At 40.5% G+C, this 17859-nt stretch overlaps 1 protein-coding gene across 1 annotated transcript in view; it reads left to right on the top strand.

Moving 5' to 3' along the window:
• The first annotated feature begins 857 nt into the window (after positions 1-857).
• Positions 858-17859, top strand: part of ZDHHC8 (zinc finger, DHHC-type containing 8) — a 22414-nt gene continuing 5412 nt past the window's right edge. The window contains exons 1-8 of the mRNA XM_010187300.1: positions 858-1041; positions 5126-5283; positions 8043-8215; positions 8894-8996; positions 12281-12372; positions 14069-14201; positions 15065-15182; positions 15899-16008. Coding sequence (XP_010185602.1) covers positions 858-1041; positions 5126-5283; positions 8043-8215; positions 8894-8996; positions 12281-12372; positions 14069-14201; positions 15065-15182; positions 15899-16008 — 1071 coding nt within the window. The remainder of the gene's footprint in view (positions 1042-5125; positions 5284-8042; positions 8216-8893; positions 8997-12280; positions 12373-14068; positions 14202-15064; positions 15183-15898; positions 16009-17859) is intronic.

A 17859-nucleotide genomic window follows, 5' to 3' on the forward strand; every position in this document is an offset into this window, starting at 1 on the left:
ATTTTTCCCCTCAACAACCCTATAACACCAAACCTCTTTATGCAAAACAGAGAAGTAGATTTGGTCGAGTGTTTAGAGAAGCTTTAGTTGCTTGTAAGACAGGCTGTTTTCTGCCATGGTCCTGCCCTCCTCTGCTGGTGGAAGTGTTCTTTGCAGCTAGGACCATTTTTCTATAACTAACAGGCATTTCTCCGTTCTTTTTCCAAAGTTGTCTACTTTTTCTCCTTTACCCTTTATCTTCAGTTCCTCTCTGTTATGTTTGCAGGGTAGGGAGCAAGACAAGGTGTTTCTGAAAAGCGTTCATGTGGCAGATGCCATCCACTTCCTTTTTGATATTGCATTATTACATTCTGCTGACACCTACAAAGCCCATGTACGGTCTGACTAAACTCTTCCCGCAAGGAGACGTTTTGTAGTGTTGTTTCCAAGTGTTATTTGGAGTTGGAAACCACTCAAACAAGTGTAGTGAGAAGTTAATGTTCTTCTTTTTGTACCTGCTGTGGAGATCTGTGGTTTAAGTCCTGTTCTGCTTTACACTAGTGAAAACTGAAAGTAACACCAACTGCAACAAGGCTAAAGTTGCTGCTGAAGTGCAGCAATGGGATGAAGCTTTTACACAGAGAGGCAAAATGCCAGGTTGCAAATAAGGCAATAGGGTTGCAAAGCCCTGTGAGCCATGTGAACAATTGGTGCTTTCTGTGCTATGAAACAAAGCAGTTTTACAGAGGGTGTCTGCGGTGTACTTTAGATCACTGAAACTGGCTCTATGAAAATTCCTCTTGTTCAATTGCAAACTTGGCCTTGCTGCATGGCTGGTAGGGTGGGGATGAGGCTACTTCTCTGTGTGATGATGGTGAATGGGAAGAAACTACGTGTTACAGCCAGAAGAGCACTTACTTATAACTGGTCTTCTCCACAGGTGCCCCTGGTTGACAAAAGCCATCTCCCCAGCCATCCCAGTGTACAATGGGCTCGTGTTCTTGTTTGTACTGGCAAACTTCAGCATGGCAACTTTCATGGACCCTGGAGTTTTCCCACGAGGTAACGGAGAATGGGACTGTTGGGGGAGGGGAGGATTTGAAAACCCAAGCCAAAGGAGGTGTCAGGTATCCAAATACACTGTTTGCTGACTAATCCTCTTTTTTATCGTATTCTTTCTTGTAGAATTTATTTATTCATTATACTCAGCTGGCAGTAGAGGTGGGATAGTAGTGACATGCCGGATACCCTCCATCTAGCTTCTGAGCTAGGAGGTATCAGTTGTCCTTGCATTTGCTCAGAATGGCAGTCAAGGGCACGGGGTTGCGTTGAATGGTTCTCCTTGAGTAGCTCTCCTGACTGATGTGATTCAATTGCCATCCCCTGTGTCATGCTGGCACATTGGATTTAAGTCAGTGTCTTCACAATAGGTGGTGGAGAGTGATGGAGGGGAGAGGCTAAACTTTCTGAAACAGCTTCATCGAGGCAGACCTTCCAAAAAGCCTTAAAACAAATGCAAAAGCATTGAATGCTAAAAAAGATAAGGCTTACCTTAGAGTGCCTAAAAATGTACACACTTAGAAAGATATGCCTCCTTAATTTAGTACTGATTCACAGCTGATTAAATAGGATAAAGATCGCTCAGCTTTTGTAATGGGAACCACAGTGCAGCTATCTCTCTTAACATGTAATAATGAGAGAGTTATCACCTCATTTTATCTGTCTTCCAATAATTATTCACATGCAGTTTGCAGCAGAGACTGCTCTAGGCGGTCTTGCTAAACGAATGGATCTGTGCTCTCTGCAAGCTGTGCTTTCTCACCTCTGATCAGTGAATTTAATATCTATTTTGAATTGCTACCTGACAAGAACAAGGTACCTGTCCTGCTGGCTTCCCTGAATGGCAAGTGCCAGGTTTCTCCAGGTAGCAGAGTCTAATGATGAGCATCTGTCTACCATCCCTTTTCTTTGCTTGCTTAAGTGTTGCAGCACTCCAGTTAAGAAAATAATTGGGTGTAAAGGCAAACTAAAGCAAAGGCAATATTCAGTCATTTCTGTAAGATTACAAATAGGTGGTAGTGACATTTTCAAAAAAGCTTAAGCACTTAGAGCATTTAATAAATTTACTGGACTTTTTCATTCTTCCTTCCCAGCAGAGACAGCAATGGTTAAACATGCTTCAGGTGTGAGGTTATCAAAAGCATCCATGCTTTTTGCCTTCGGTAGGAGCAGAGCTGGCATAAAGGTGTTCAGTTTTGAAAATGTCAGTCTGGGAATCTAATATGTACATGCAACGTGGTTCCCTCAGACAGGAGCTTGCAGCCAGGTGCTCACCATGCCCTGTGAGTGACCAGTACTGATTTTATTGTAAATTCATATCTTTCTTTGCACTTCTCTAACTTCCTCTTGCAAACAAGTTGTTTATTTCAGACTTTGCATTTAAAGGAGAAACACACAGGGAGATCAAATAGAAACTTTGAAACTTTCTCATAATCTTCCCTCCCTTCCCATCTCCCTTAACACAAAGGAGTCAGGAGCAAAGCAGGAAGAGGGGGAGTTTCCTACAGCTCCCCGTTCTTCTGTCTCCTTCTCTACATTTGTGGCCTTGGCCTTGTATCTGTGCTGTGCATGGGCTTGGTCTGGAAGAGGCTGGGAGCAAAGGGAGTAGGGAAAGGATGAGAAAAGGGATGGAAGTAATCTTGCAAGAAAGTGATGGAGTAGGAGTTTAGATGTGTGAAGGAAGCAAACTGATAAGGAAAAGAAAAGACTGAAAACGGCTATAAATACCAATGCTGGGAGGAAAGAGGAGCAGATGTTATTTCAGATCACAAGCATGCATGTGAAAAAAGCTATCACCACTCCATGCCGCCCGCAGAGCTGCAAGTGCAAGGAGTTCAGAAATTGTAGGAGTGATTTAAAATTAATATACAATAGATCTATTTTCTTTCTGTTATTAAAATTAGGTTTAGTCTTCTTTGGTTTTCAAGCTTCTTGGCCCATTTCTGATAGTTACAAATTTATTTCAAAACCAAAACAACAAATAAGAAATACATAATCTGAGATTCTAGTGAAATCACATGATTGCTTTAAGGAAGCCACCAAAAATTATAAGATATGTTATAAAAACATGAGACTTGGCTGCCGTGTGTCAGTGGATCAGCATATGAGAATTTGTGTAGTAAGATACATGTATTCTTTTCACATCACTGAAAGCTGGAAATAAGCACATTTCTAGCTAAACCATATGAGTTTACAGGTTTTCTGGCAGATAGAACTTGGGCTACGGGAGGAAGTAAAGCCAGCTCACTCTTGTATTGTTGAAGATGGCCTGAATCAAACTCCCAGATCCATTACTCATTTTTTGAGTAATTTTTTTAATTTCTTATCTCTCTTAATGTTTCTTATATGCATCAGGATTGGCTCTGTGTGAGTTGCCAGTAACACACCAAAATGAATGAGAAGGAAAGGAGGTATTAAGTCACTGAAATTGGGACTACCCTGACTAATCTGATTTACAGTCTGGGCTGAGAATGGCAGTGTTCATTGCTAGCTAATTATAGAAACCAGCTACAAACTGGCCTCCAGTATTTTTGATGTGTATCTGTTTTATAGAAACTCTTGAAGTGTGTGTCAATTCTGCAAGATATTTTGTCTGCATAGTCAGATTATTTTCAAGAGCTTAAATGGTTTGACTCTTCTAGTGTCTTCTTTTCATATGCCCACAAGTATTATACAGCATGGGCTAGTTTAGAATAGTATTGAAGAAGCTACAGATTGTATTTATAGAATTGCCTAAGGGATTTAGAGTCTAGCTCTCACTAAGAGTCCCACTGACTAGTTAGGAAGGAAAAATTATAGAGAATCATGCAAGTACAGCACTGTGCTTCCACACACAAATGTTAATCCAGAGAATAGCCTTGCAAGGTAAATACTGTAGCTGAGCCAGATCCCAAGCTTATCTAGGTGAAAGGAGAAACTCCCTCTGAAGTCAATGGAAATTGGATCATGATAACATATCTAGAGAGGATTTAATATAGAACTAAATGACAGTGATTGATGCCCTGCTGGGAGAGTATTATCAAATTCCACCTAATTTGGAGCCAGTCAACCAATACTAGATGCACTATAATGTTCAACCAGGTGTTAAATAGATCTGAAGTTCTTAGATTTTCTCTGTCAAAAGGTAAAAAATAAAGATCACGGGAATCTAGAATAAAAGATGAACTTTCATGAGCATCATTCTCATTTTTTTCCTGTCTTCCCAATATATATTTGTCTATTGTAGACTGGCTTTTATTTTGTGCATTTATTTTTAAATGGCCTCTTTTCTTTAACAGGGCAGCGCTTAGCTGAGATGATAAACCATCTGCCCTCCGCATTGTCCCATTGTCCCCATCTCATAGATGACTGGGATATTGTCACCCTCATCTTAATAATGGCAAAGAGAGGCAAAGCGACTAGCTCAAGGCCACACAGTGAGAAAAATAGAATACAGGACTTCCTGACTCACAGTCCTGTGCTTAGATCAGTAGACCATGCTGCCTTTGAGAGAGGTGAGATCTTCCCAGTTATGTGCTGTTACTAAAGCAAGAGCATTCTGGGTGTGCTATGAAGAGGTGAGCATGGGATATGTTATAAGGAAGCACTGATGCGAGGACTTTTCACGGGCACACAGATTGCTTCAGAATGGTATATCTCACTGTGGCATCAGACTCCCTGGAGCAACAGGTCTTTGAGATGATTGTGGGCTGACACTAGAGTGCTGAACGAATCATCATCACTTAGGGTCATTTGGCTTGATTTTTGGGGTTTGAGCTAGCAAGACCTTCTTCTAATTATCAATGCAGTTTTTTTCACAGCTCATCTTATTCATTTGAGTTGTAAATGCTGGCTAAGATAAGACTCAAACACTGCTCTGTCCAGGGCCTAGTGAGTAAGGCTGCCCAGCACTCCTATGAGAGGTGTTGAAATGTGCCCTGATCATTCAAGTGTTCTGCAGCCCGGACAACCTGTTCTGACAGTCCATCACTTCCACCACCCTGTTACTTCTCTGACAAGCCCATGAGCATGTGCAGTGCCCCTGTATCCAAGGCATTGACTGGATTAGCTCTTTATTTCCACTAATTCTTGGGCTTTTATTGAGCAGCAGATGAAGATGAAGATAAAGATGATGACTTCCGAGCTCCACTCTACAAGAATGTGGAGATTAAAGGAATCCAAGTACGGATGAAATGGTGTGCCACCTGCCACTTCTACCGTCCTCCACGCTGCTCTCACTGCAGCGTCTGTGACAACTGTGTTGAGGTAACAGTCCTCTTGAGTTCATGGTCTGTTGGCTTTGTCTCAGTGATGGAGTTGCACATTCTACTGGAAACATGCAGCTTCCTCCAGTATTTTGGTTCTGGACGTTCCCAGCTGTAGCTTTGTTGATGGACTCCTAGTAATTAGTTCCATTTAAAACATAGCCCGCATTTATGATGTATGTTACATATGCAGTATTGTTTGATGTCAGCTTTGTTGGCAGTGATAATTTGAATAAAAACTTATAATGCTGGCTATGTCTTCCTTGAAGTAGCTAAGGGATTGTGAACACAAAAAAAGAGTGGATGGAAGAGTTGATGTAAGAGGCAGAATTTAGGAGAGCAGGAAATTCGGGGTGAACCATTGTAGCTTGTCATGTGTGAGTCTGGGGCTCATCATTTAACCTGGTACAAACTGGTGCCTACATTAGTGAACAAGCAGAGAAGCTAGAACGGTGTGTGAGCTTTAGGAAAACCAAATTCAAAATTCAGCAAGTGATTCTACAGTCAATGGAAGAACCCCATTTTTGTTTCAACACCCCAGCTCAGAGCATGAACTTGTTCATGTTTCTAATGTTGATGTCTCCGACGTACGGGACATTCATGTTTCTTGATAGCCCTAGGGCCTTGGTGAGGCACACATGATTTTTAAAAAATAATCCCTTAACACTAAAATGTCCTGTTGATCTATAAACTTCTCCCAGACTTGTAAGTGCAGAGTGCTGTATCCACAGCAGTGTATTGCCAGGGGATTTTTTTATTGCTGAACTAAAAATTCCACTTCTTAAGGATAATTTCTGCTGCAAAGTCTGTTTTTTTCCAATAGAAAGATGAAATCTTTAATATGTCTAGTATATATTTAGCTGTGACATTAAAATGAAAGGAATTACTAATCAGAAAGGGAAAAAATACCAGCATCAGCTGGAACACTGTCTACACCATCATTGTCCTAATCCTCTTTGTCATGAGCAAGGGAATAGTCCCAAAGAAAGCAGCACAGTTACGTGTGAGAGAAAGGCTGCCTGACTTTATCTTGTGTCAGTCATTTTCTCCTCCAGGGCAACATATATCTAAGTTAGAGTTATCTGGAAGCAGCACTGTGCCTAGTAACCATCAATAAACAGGACATGGCTGTCCTGTTGTGGAAGTCATAGAAGGATTTGAGGGAGGGATTTGAAAAGATGGAGATTAAGGGACTGCAGGGCCCCTGGGTAGAGGGGAATAGCCACAGCTATTTATAAGTTGTGTCACACAGTTTTTTTAGACTGCTGTGAGTTGTTGAGTAGAGCTGGATTTTTTGAGGAAAGCTTAAGTCGTATATATCTAGTTTTAAAACAGAAATGTTTTCATTCATTCTAGATCCTGAGGATTGTTTAGATGATGGTAAATTCTCAGTTCTCTCATGGAATTTCTTTCTTTTGCCCTCCCCAGTGGCTCAGCATTAAAAAACTAATTTTAAACAAAGGAAGAAGAAGATTGCTCAAAACTCACTGGTGTAAACACCTGCAATTTCATGCTGCCATAAGGCCTCCATAGGAGTCAGTTCTGCAGTAGAAATGAAAATGGGAGTGAATCCGAAAGTAAACTAAATAAAACAGCAGAACACAAGGTGACTCTGCCTAGCTCTCCAGAAGTTTTATTGATGGTCAGATCAGTTGAATGTTCCTTACTATTCTGGTGGGCAAGTAAGAAGCTCTGCTTGTATCATTAACTTATGACTGCAGTGGAGGAATATAGGTAAAAAGCATTAATGACTTCTGAATCAATAAATCATGGTCTTAAACAGCATGCTTTATTGACTTGTGCCTTGCTGATTTCCCACGCACTTGTCTATTCTAGAAGAGCTTTGAGACAGTGATAGGAGCAACTCCAGTGGCATTTCCACGTGGAGCCCATTCAGGGTTGTAACTCACAACTCTTCACTTTCACTCTAGAACGTGCGATAAAAATTCTTTTCCCAAACATAAAACTTTTGAGCTAATTTGATAAAAGTGACCAACAACAAAAGCCAACAACACTTATGGAAATACAATCAGTTAAAACCTAAAGTCTGCTGTGACCAGAGGGACCCAAAAATGAATCTGTGACAAAAGTAGTCAGATTTTGTTTTCTTTACTGAAGTGTTTGCAGTGGATACTTACATAGTTTCATAATCTATAGATATTTGGGGGTGCATACAATATTTGCTTAATAGACATGCATAATAGACATATGTCTGACTTTATGAGGGACTTTGAACTTTTGACTGAGACAAATAGATTTTTGGGTCATAATTATTAATGAACTTGTGCAGAAATTATGTTATCCAGCTGTTTCTTTTCTTTGGGAATGTGCTTGGTAAAAAAGTATCCTCCATCCATTGTTTAAAATTGATTCATTCAGCTACATATAAATACAGAAATGTGGGGCAGAGAATTCTGCAGCAGTATTGCATATTCAGAACATTCTAGGTTATAATAACTTGATTGTGATTGACTCCTCATGCTAAGGATGATAGAAAATCATTGCTTCTGCTGCTAGCAGATAAGTAGTCCCATCTTATTTTTTTATATCCTCTCTTTCAACCCTATAAACTCTCAAGTACCTCTCCATCCATAGATAGAGAAACCACTTTGTCCCAAGAATAACCTTTTAAAGAGAGTCTGGCATGTTGTAAAGCTGCAGATGTAATTTTACATGATGATGGTTCAGATTTATCTCTAAGACAATGTATTTCCTTTCACTGTTTGGATATTGTTCCCTGTCTCTCCCTTTCTTTACAAGGATTTTGACCATCACTGCCCATGGGTCAACAATTGCATAGGACGGAGGAACTACCGCTATTTTTTTCTCTTCTTGCTGTCCTTAAGTACGCACATGGTTGGAGTATTCACCTTTGGGCTCATCTTCATACTAAACCATATGGAAAAGCTGGGAGCAGCTCATACAACTATTACGTATCCTTTTTGGTCCCTCAAGACTCAAAATGGCCTTGAGGAAAATGTGAAAGAATGAATCTGAAGATTTGTCTGCCTGGAACTGGTGGAGATCTGCTCCTCTCCTGATCTCCCATTGCTTTTCCCCTGTAAATGCTTAGTGTAGGCTCTCCTCTGTGCCCATCTTACCTATGTAACCATCGATTAGGCCCAAAACTATAGCTGAACTTTTCTCTATCTCAGTCTTTGCTATGACAGCCCAGTAGAAGGATATGCTGCCTCCCCAAATTTTGCTTCCAATTGGCTGTGTCTCTGAACTATTTACTGTATTTAAAACTCTGTTACTGTATTTTAAAGCAGAGTTTGCCCTGGAAGCAGTCCCTCTGCATACTAGTGTCATACACAAACCAATGGCTCTGAGAGCTGCTGCCCGGGTTGATAGATTAGTGCAGAACGGCCTTTACAAGATTATTAGAGCCTGAACCAATGAGTTCATGTAATTTTTTAACCATCTCAAGGATAAGGACCCAGACTAGGAGCAGATGGACTTAACTTTGAGATAAAATTCAGTTAGACCTAACTAAAGGGGAGAGACGCCCTCCCTATTTCCAAGATATTTTTTTCTCCTTTTTCTCTCCCTCTCCTTCATAGTCTCTTTTTACTTTCACTCATCTCAGTTTCTTTAACTCCTGGATACAGAATGGCTGTCATGTGTGTGGCAGGGTTATTCTTTATTCCAGTCATTGGTCTCACCGGCTTCCATATTGTACTAGTGGCCCGAGGACGCACAACGAATGAACAGGTAAGAAGCAATCCTTTCTCTGTGTTTATGGCTAAGATGTTGAATTGGGATGGAAAGTCAGGAAATCAGCTTGGGTAAAGTGAAAAATGGAACTTTTGTGAAGATCTAGAAAGATTGCCCTTTTTTTTAGTCAGATTTTTTTTCTTGAATGCATGACAAGCAAAGATTTCCCCCTTCTAACCACAAAGGATCATCCCAGGCTTATTTACCATTTAAAATCTACTCATGGCCTTGAAATAGGTTTTATGTGTTGAGTACTGTCAACCCTAGAAGTTCAAACTTTGAGTCAGACTGAACAACAACATGAGATTGAATGAAAGAAAGAAAGGGAAAGATTAAATCATGTTTTTGCCCTGTCTCCTGATATTTTGAACTCCCCCAGCTAGCCCACACTGCACATAACAAGATCTGAGCTGGCTCTATCTGGCTCTATTTGTCTCTCTCTTGCTCTCATGCATATGTGCGCATGCACACAGAGAGGCTACTGTACCTAACTTGTTTTGCTTCTACAAACCAAGTGCCAATATGACACCTTGTGCCAAAAAACCCTGTAAAACTTTAATTCCTCTGCAGTTACGTATGTTTATATAATCCACAGTCCCTTCGTGGGCAATCCAGACCTATATGCCTGTGCTTATCAATAGCATTATATGGGTGAGATGGATCTAGTAATGGAATTGATAGCACGCCCCTGCCATTCGTAAGGGGTAGCTCAGTTAGAAAGATTGACAGTGGGTCCCACAGCATGCCAGTAAGCTGCACACAGTGTTTTCAGCTTTCTTCCCAAGGCTACTTAATTGTGTGTATTCCAGTGCTTCACCCTTTCACAGCTCCCGCTCCCAAGTGCCCCTCACACATCTGGGGTTTTTTTACTTTTTTCCCCACGTCATACTTCTTTTTCACTTCTTTTTTTCAAATGCTTTTGGTTTTTTTTCCTGTTCTTGCATCTCTGGGTGCTCTCTAGCCCATACTGAGCAGCGTGCTGTTCTGGGTGTCCTGCAGGCTGGTGGTTTCATGCTTATGTCGCTTGTATGGCTGCTGTGCAGACTGCAAGAGTCGAAGACATTTGTCTGAGGCCAGGCATTCATAAACTGGGGTGAGATTGTCTCCTATCCCACAAGAGACAATAAAAACTTTTATTCAGTATAGTGTGGGAGGTTTTACATAAGCAAAGAGTCTGAAGTCATCCTGAATTGTTGCCTAGCGTGGCCTTTGAAAAAAGCAGGCTTACCATAGTTTTAGATTTTTAAATGCTTTTCCCAGTCCTGCTTGGAATTAGATGCTCATCATAGTACAGTGTATTAGGTTTGATAATGCTGACAATAGTAGTATGAAACCCAGGGCATTTCAGTCTCATAGCCCAAATCATGATCTGCCTTAGGTTTGTCTTTGTGCAGTGATGAAAACTGTTTCTGAAAATTTCAGGCTGAGGAGGAAGGAAAAATTTAAATTAAAAAAAAAAAATGATTGTGGCTACTCTAATATTTAGGAGGGTTGAGAATTCTGCATTTACCTTGATTGAAAGAACTATTGTAAAATGCATCCTAGCTTGGTTTGGTGTTCTGAGCTACCAAAACACTTCAGATTAATTTAATCTTCCCATGCCATTTTATGAAAAGAAAATATAATTTGGTCTTAATTTCTGCTTAGTCATATGTGCTGTGTGTCTGTAACTGGAGGATGGATGTTCCCAGCCTTCAGGTCCCTTTCAAAGGAATCATATCTAAGTAATTACATCACCAGACCAGCAGAGATGGATATGAGATCTGCTCCTGGCTTTGCCACTTTTCACTTTTCTCCTGCAGTCTCAGTATTGATTCTTTTTTCTCACACTGTTAGTTATCTGCTGTCAACTTTCCAGTTACAATATGCTCAGCTCCACTGGTCCTCTTTTCTGGGTACACTTTATAGGCAGGTGGGGCAGACGTTTTGGGTGTTTTACTGTAATTTTTTTTATTTGTTCATTCCAGATTTTGTAGGTTTTGAGCATTCATAGTAGGCAAACTGTGATTTGAGAGTGCATAGTGGTTCAGTTTAGATGTTTGTGAGCTTTCTGAATGCCTCTGAAAGTCTTTTACGGAATCAAAATAACCCATAACCCAACATCTGCTCATATCCTGGTATTTTTAGTTCCTGAATAAATAAATATCCTTCCTTCTGAGACTGCTTTCTATCAGTGGATTTCAAACTACTTTGCAAACCCAACTGATAAAATTAGTAATGTGATCTGTGAGCAAAATAATTTTTATTTTCATATTATGTTTGAGAAAATGGGCACAGAGATATGAAGTGCTTTGCCAGCATCTGGCACGAGTCAGCCTAAGCGCAGGATTGAATGCAGATGTGCCAAATGTCCCAGGCCCATGTTTTAGTCATCAGGTTACTCTTCCAACACGCAGAACTTCCAGCATTTCTCTCTTGGCCTTTTAAAGAGTTTTATGTTATATCAAAGAGGCCAGCATAATATATTGCAAAATCATTTAATCGTTGTTATTTTATGTGCAAGTAATTAAAGTATTTCTGGTACTCTGTAAACTTGTTGCTAGATCAGATAGTTGATTAAAATGCATTACTTGCAAACAGCAACAGTAATGCTTTTAATGGCAACCACTATTAATCTCTCTGGCTTTATTGGTATTTATCCCCATATGGTTACTTTCAAGTATCTGCCTGTGGAGTACAAACCCTTTATAATGCTTATGAAGCTTTGAATGGATCCTGCCAGTCTAATGAGGCTTGGCTTTTATTAAACTAGCTCATTTCCAAGCAAATATTGTAATCACCAGGGAGTTCCTGGCACCCTCCTGCAGAAGGCAGTGGTTCGTACTGATTGCTGCTAGGGATGGGATGCTGTCAGAGAGGAAACATTGCTCTCATCCAACATTACGAATGTTGAATTGACATTCCTCTTTGTTTGCGGGGAACTTGCCAAGGCAGAGGAGTGGAAGTGACAGGGGAATGAAAGGGACCAAAACAGGATGTCTGGCTGACAGCAGGAACGAATCTAATGCAGGAGCAGCATTGAAAGGTGAACTTCTTGGCTTTGAAACCCAGTCACATTGAGCTCACTGCCCTTTTGGAAAGGGATCTTTAGCTGGTGTGGCTCCTAGCTAGAAGTAGCTGATGGAGGTGGTGTATTAGAAGAGAAAGGAAGTGCAGCATTCACCGAAAAACGATCTGTTTGGGAAGGACAGTAGGGTCAGAGCAAGGCTTGGCTTTCTGAAGGTTGAATGATGACTTTTATATAACCAGAGGTTTGAGCACTTTCCTGAATATGTTTCCAGGTGACTGGTAAATTCCGTGGGGGAGTGAATCCTTTTACCCGAGGATGCTGTGGAAATGTGGAACACGTGCTCTGCAGCCCCTTGGCTCCCAGGTAAGAGACTGGGAAGAGACTGGGACTTCTCAGCTGGGAAGGAGGGAGGTAGAGTAATTGTTGGGACAGAGGAAGAAAATGTGCTTGGTTGGGCTCGTGAGTCAAAGACCATTGATGAAATGACAGGGAAGTAAAGCAAAACACTCCTCAAGGCAGAGCTGCTTCACTGTTGCATGGCTGTAACCTGTCCAAGCAGTTGCTTTCTTCATGTAATTCATAACCCTTAACCCAGAAATCTTTATTTGGAATGAACATGTCAAATTATATCAGGAGCCGATACCCTTCTCTTCACCTACTTGTTTATCCAGTGAATTTCAGTAACAAGGTAGGTTTCCGTAGGTTATTAAATTCCCAATGCAGCTTTTGCACTGTACAGTCAATATCCAGATATTCTAGTCTGCTGGAGAAAAGGAAGAAATCTGAAATCAGCCTTTCTCCTTAAGACTTAAGTGTAATTTAAGGCTGCTGTGGTTTTCCATCTCACTGGCACTTTCATTATCATAAAACAGATTTTCAGTGAGGTCTACATCATGGAACTTGGGATTTTATTTATGGCGCTCTATTTTTGGGGAAATAGATTTATCGTTTCACATTTTGAAATCAGGATTTTAATGCCATAGATCAGATGGAGTATAAATATCCTAGATGCTGAGTTGTCCAGCCTGCAAACATGTTAATAATCGTGCTGCAAGACTTATTCGAGTCTTTTCAGCGTGCTGAGCAATTCCAGACCCTGACACTATTATCTGCCTTTCTTTTTCCCTTCACTACACAACAAACAAGTCCTAAAAGACTGTTATGTGCGTTAAACTGAAGACACAGGAATAGCTGCTTCTTAAACTTACCGAAATGTGAAAATCAGGTCAAGATACTTTAAGAGACCCAGATATTAGAAATTGGGAGACTGTTAAGAGAGGAGTGTGAGTACTATCATCACAACTATCTGCAGACTTTCGGCAAGCAGAATGTTTGTGTTTTGTGAAGACCTGTTCAAATTATCCTGTATATTCAAAGTCACTGAGTCATCTCTACTAGAATGTGCTATTCACCAGAAAAAAACACAGAAAGCTTGTGCATGTATTGATATTTATGCATTATACAGCCGCTGCCCAAGTGCACTTACAGAATCCTAGTCCACTGGAAAGAAATGAGATGTCTGAAGTCAGCCATTTCCCCTTAGATTTGTTGCTTCCTATAGACCTGTCCGTTTCTTTTACCTCCATTTATCTGAACACTGTAAACATGCTACAGAAGCAAGTCACCGTGTGGTAAGCTAGAACTGATAGCACATCATCTTCTCCATGTGAACTCCCCGTGTGCTGGGTCTTATTCCCCCAGTCACTGTCTTCCACTGCAGGGAAGCTGTTTCATGTTAACTAGGTAAGATCTACTAAATCACTCCCATTGGTGTAGGCCTCTCTTTCTTTCTTCATGTGAACTGTGCTCTTGCCCATCAGTTCTTCAAAAATTGCTTTTGTTTTTTAATGCATCCTCTCCTTTTGCTCACTAATAAAAACCATTGATTTTTTAGAATGGCTTTTTAATTATTACATCCATTGAAGTCAATAAGAGTTTGCTTACCTAGATTCCGACACATTCTTAAATCATACACTGGAAGCAGGAAGCTTCTCTTGTCTCTGTGCCTTGTTCTTTGGTTATTGTTTATTTTAATTATGAATATTGGACAATTAATCAGGTACATAGTTGAGCCCAAGAAAAAGCAAGCTGTGAGTGTGAAGCCTCCTTTCTTCAGACCTGATTTATCTGAGCAACAGATCACAGTGAAGATCAGTGACAACGGGATCCAAGCCAACCTCAACCGGAGCAAGGTAAGGCAGCCTTCAAGCGCTGCTTTTTAGCAGAGCATGAATGAGCATTATCAAGCCTGGGAACGAGCTTGGCATTGAAAATTTATTTGAGATTATGTGTTTTTTGGAGAAAATGGTAGAGGTTGAGTCCTTATTGTGTACTTCATCCTCTGAAAGTAACCCAGGTTCAGAAACAGCAGGTCTTGATCCAGTAACGGCCCTTTTTGCAGCTGTATAATAAAATGCCTCTGAGCATCTTTTGGAAGAGGTGGCTGTTCTTTGCAATAGTTACTTTCTGTCCCAAGAGCTACCACCTCTTGGTGTTCAAATTAATTTTAACAACGTGACACTGTGCAGGAACCTTTGTACCACCAGGTCAGCTGTTCAAAGAAGGTTTTGAGCTTCCAGCCTGCAGGAAGGCTTGTGGCCCAGTGAAAGAAATACTGGTGCAAAAGCTGAGTTTTCTCTCCTTTTCTCTATTCAGTTTCTGCTGACATCAAATAGAGAGGAAGATTTGTCTAGCCATATAAAAAGCAGTAGATTCAAAATAGTCACCTTGCAAGATTTTTGTGGATAGTTACTTGGTGAAAGCTGCCCGGAGAATTGCTGAAAAGCGTTAGAAAACACCATTCTTTTCTACCACATATTAACTAGTGTGGTGATAGTGTAATTTAGCATGCCAAATAGACTAGGGTAGTGCATTTAAAATTATCCTGGCTTGTTATGACAATACTAATTTTACAGTCCTTGTCTGCAATGGATGCTAAATCCTGTTTGTCATTATAGGTATAGGTAGTTCTTGTTCTATGGCACATCCAGCACTCTGACACATGCTGTTATTTAACCAAGTTGTGGGTAATGATTGATTCTTCGGTTGTTTTCAGTCTAAAATTAGCCTGGAAGGTCTGGATGATAAAAGTATGGATGTGCAACCACCTCTACCACCTAAAGGAGATCCAAGCAAGTACTCTGAGCTGAAAGGGCAGCTGGGGACCAGTGAAGGTAGCGTTGCATGATCAGTGTTTTATTTTTATTGATAAGAAAATATTTCAGCCTCTTTAAAAGGCTTCTGTTATTCTTCCAAAACAGTAATGGCATCTGGGTGAAGGGTTTTTTGCTATTTATGGGAGTTCTGAGCTAGGATAATAAACAGAAGGAAAGGGAAAGAAGTCAGATGGAAGTGGTCCATTGAAGCCTAGGTTGGATATTTCATATCAGTTTTGCAGAGTTTTTTAAACTCTTTTAAAACTCTTCTTAAACTTTTTTGATCAATTTTAAAATGAAAAATGTCATTTTGAACTAAGGAATCAGAAATATTAGCACGAAATGCTTAGGCACTACGAATGGAAATATTTCATTTATGAAAATATGAAATTAAAGCTATTTAAAAACCTCTTTTCTCAGACAAAACTAGTAGCTTAATTCAACCCAAATATCTAGTATTTCACATTATGGCAAAATTACTACTCACCAAAAGTCGTCACCCCATTTAATATATTGTTTCTTCTCATTAGATTGCTGATCTGGCAGCAACGTACTGTTACTTCCATAAAGGCCCCATTGATTTTGGTGGAATTCTACACAAGAGTATTGCAAGTTTTATTCTTTCTAGAACAGATCTGTTCGCAGAGGACCACACATAGCAAGGAATTAGGGATGACAGCTTCCTGTCCACACATTTTAATAGAAAGTCCTTTTTTTCTGTTGTTCTTTTACAGAAAGTGGCCTTTCACCCAAACTTATCAGCCCTCCTACACCTGCCATGTACAAGTATCGACCGGCCTTCAGCAACAATCCCAAAGTCCACTACCATGCTACCGCTGAGCAGGTGAGCGAGCCTGGGAGAATCCGCTCCCAGCTGACAATGGGCAACACGGAGCTGAGGGTAAATTCACCAGAGGGCTCTAGTGAATGTCAGAGTGTGAAAGTAAATAACAACACTTGGCATTGTTGTGCACTAGTGTATATTTTCATTATGCTCCTTATGAAAACATGTCTGCTTTTGCAGCTTTTCTCTGTTGAGCTTGACACGCCTGTCCTGCTGACAGGCATGCACTGCTGCTTTATCAGTGTCTTGGCCTGATCCTTAGATGCTGAGAAGTGTCACCTCCCATTGGCTTCTCCTGACATGGTGCCAACTCACGTTCATTTCAGAGGGAGCTGGGCATGCTTAGCGCTTTTCTGGATCAGACCCTTTAGCCAACAGACAGCACACTCAGTGATTCCTTAAGATGTCAGCTTGCAAAACAGAAAGAACTTTTAAAGCATCTTGAGAAATATTTTAGTTAAAATGAATGGACAGTTTCTTATATCTGACCTTCCCTAGAACCTTCTCAGCGCATTTGGGTTATATGAAAAAGACCCAGACTGGCACTTGGCATAATTTCCTCCTATCAAGAAAACTGAGGTCCAATTAGAGAGACTCGCTCTGGAATTTTGACTATTTTCTCTTTTGCTTGGGAGGTTCAAAACATTTTACACCATTTCCTTTGGAAGCAGTGTGCAAAACTAAGCCCACTGCTAACAGGCTTGTTTTTCTCACTTATTTCTCATGGATTTTTTGCAAATATTCCTTGCCCCTCCAGGACCTGAGAACCGCAGTTTGAAAATCACTGGTCTAACTTGTATATTTGCAATATGTATCCAAGTCTTCACACACCAGTGAAGATACCCTGAAAGCATACATACCACACACAGTGCAGTTTTCTTATAATTCATTTCATCAGGTCCTCCAATGTCATCCCTGCAATAGCAAGAAGGGGGTGATATAAGTAAGGAAAGGAAAATATAATCGAGAGAGATACAATCGACTGCAGCGACATCAGAAAAAGGCATCATATCCCTTAAATGGTGAAGAAGATGTTTCTAGTATCCTTCTCATTTTGAAAAGAAAGATAATGATGGGTGGTGGAATTGCAGCTACCACCAACTTTGGGTTTTAGTCTTACTGCAATGTTTGTAAATCTTATTCTTTGCATTTGTGCACTTAATGAAGCCAAGATTGGCTTATGAGAGGAAACATAAGAAGAACAACGTGTTCACTGTATCAAAATTTTTAATATCCTATCATCTTTACTTTATTACGTGAGAAATGGCTTGACATCCAATTCAAAATTTTCCATTTACAGACATCAGCTAGCAAGTCTGAGCTGTGTAGGTAACAGTATTTTGGGTCATGATGCCAAAAATCAGAAAGCCGTGGAAGGCAGGCCTGTTCTATTAATTCACTACATAACCATAGATGCAATATAGATACAGGATAGGTTCTGATTAGGCCAGGAGACTGGGCAGTGCTATGAAATGATAACAGGGTACAGCATCTTCACTCTGAGGGTTGCTGCTATTCAATATGAGGGTGGCAGATCACTGGAACAGGTTGCCCAGAGAGGTGGTGGAGGCCCCATCCCTGGAGATATTCAAGGTCAGGCTTGATGGGGTTGTGAGCAACTTAATCTGGTAACACTGTCCCTGCTCACTGCAGGGGTTGGACTGGATGAGCTTTAAAGGTCCCTTCCAACCCAATACATTCTATGATTCTCTGATGATTCTATGTTGTTCAATTTTATAGTAGTCACAACTTTCTAGTAGTCAAGTGGGGATATTATAAAAATGAGTTCACTTGGCAAGCTGATAGGCTGGCATGTATGTGTCTGCCACGCCATGTAAGGTATGGAGGGAA

The sequence above is a fragment of the Mesitornis unicolor genome, unplaced genomic scaffold (genome assembly GCF_000695765.1).
Source record: "Mesitornis unicolor isolate BGI_N332 unplaced genomic scaffold, ASM69576v1 scaffold7846, whole genome shotgun sequence".
NCBI classification, from domain to species: Eukaryota; Metazoa; Chordata; class Aves; order Mesitornithiformes; family Mesitornithidae; genus Mesitornis; species Mesitornis unicolor.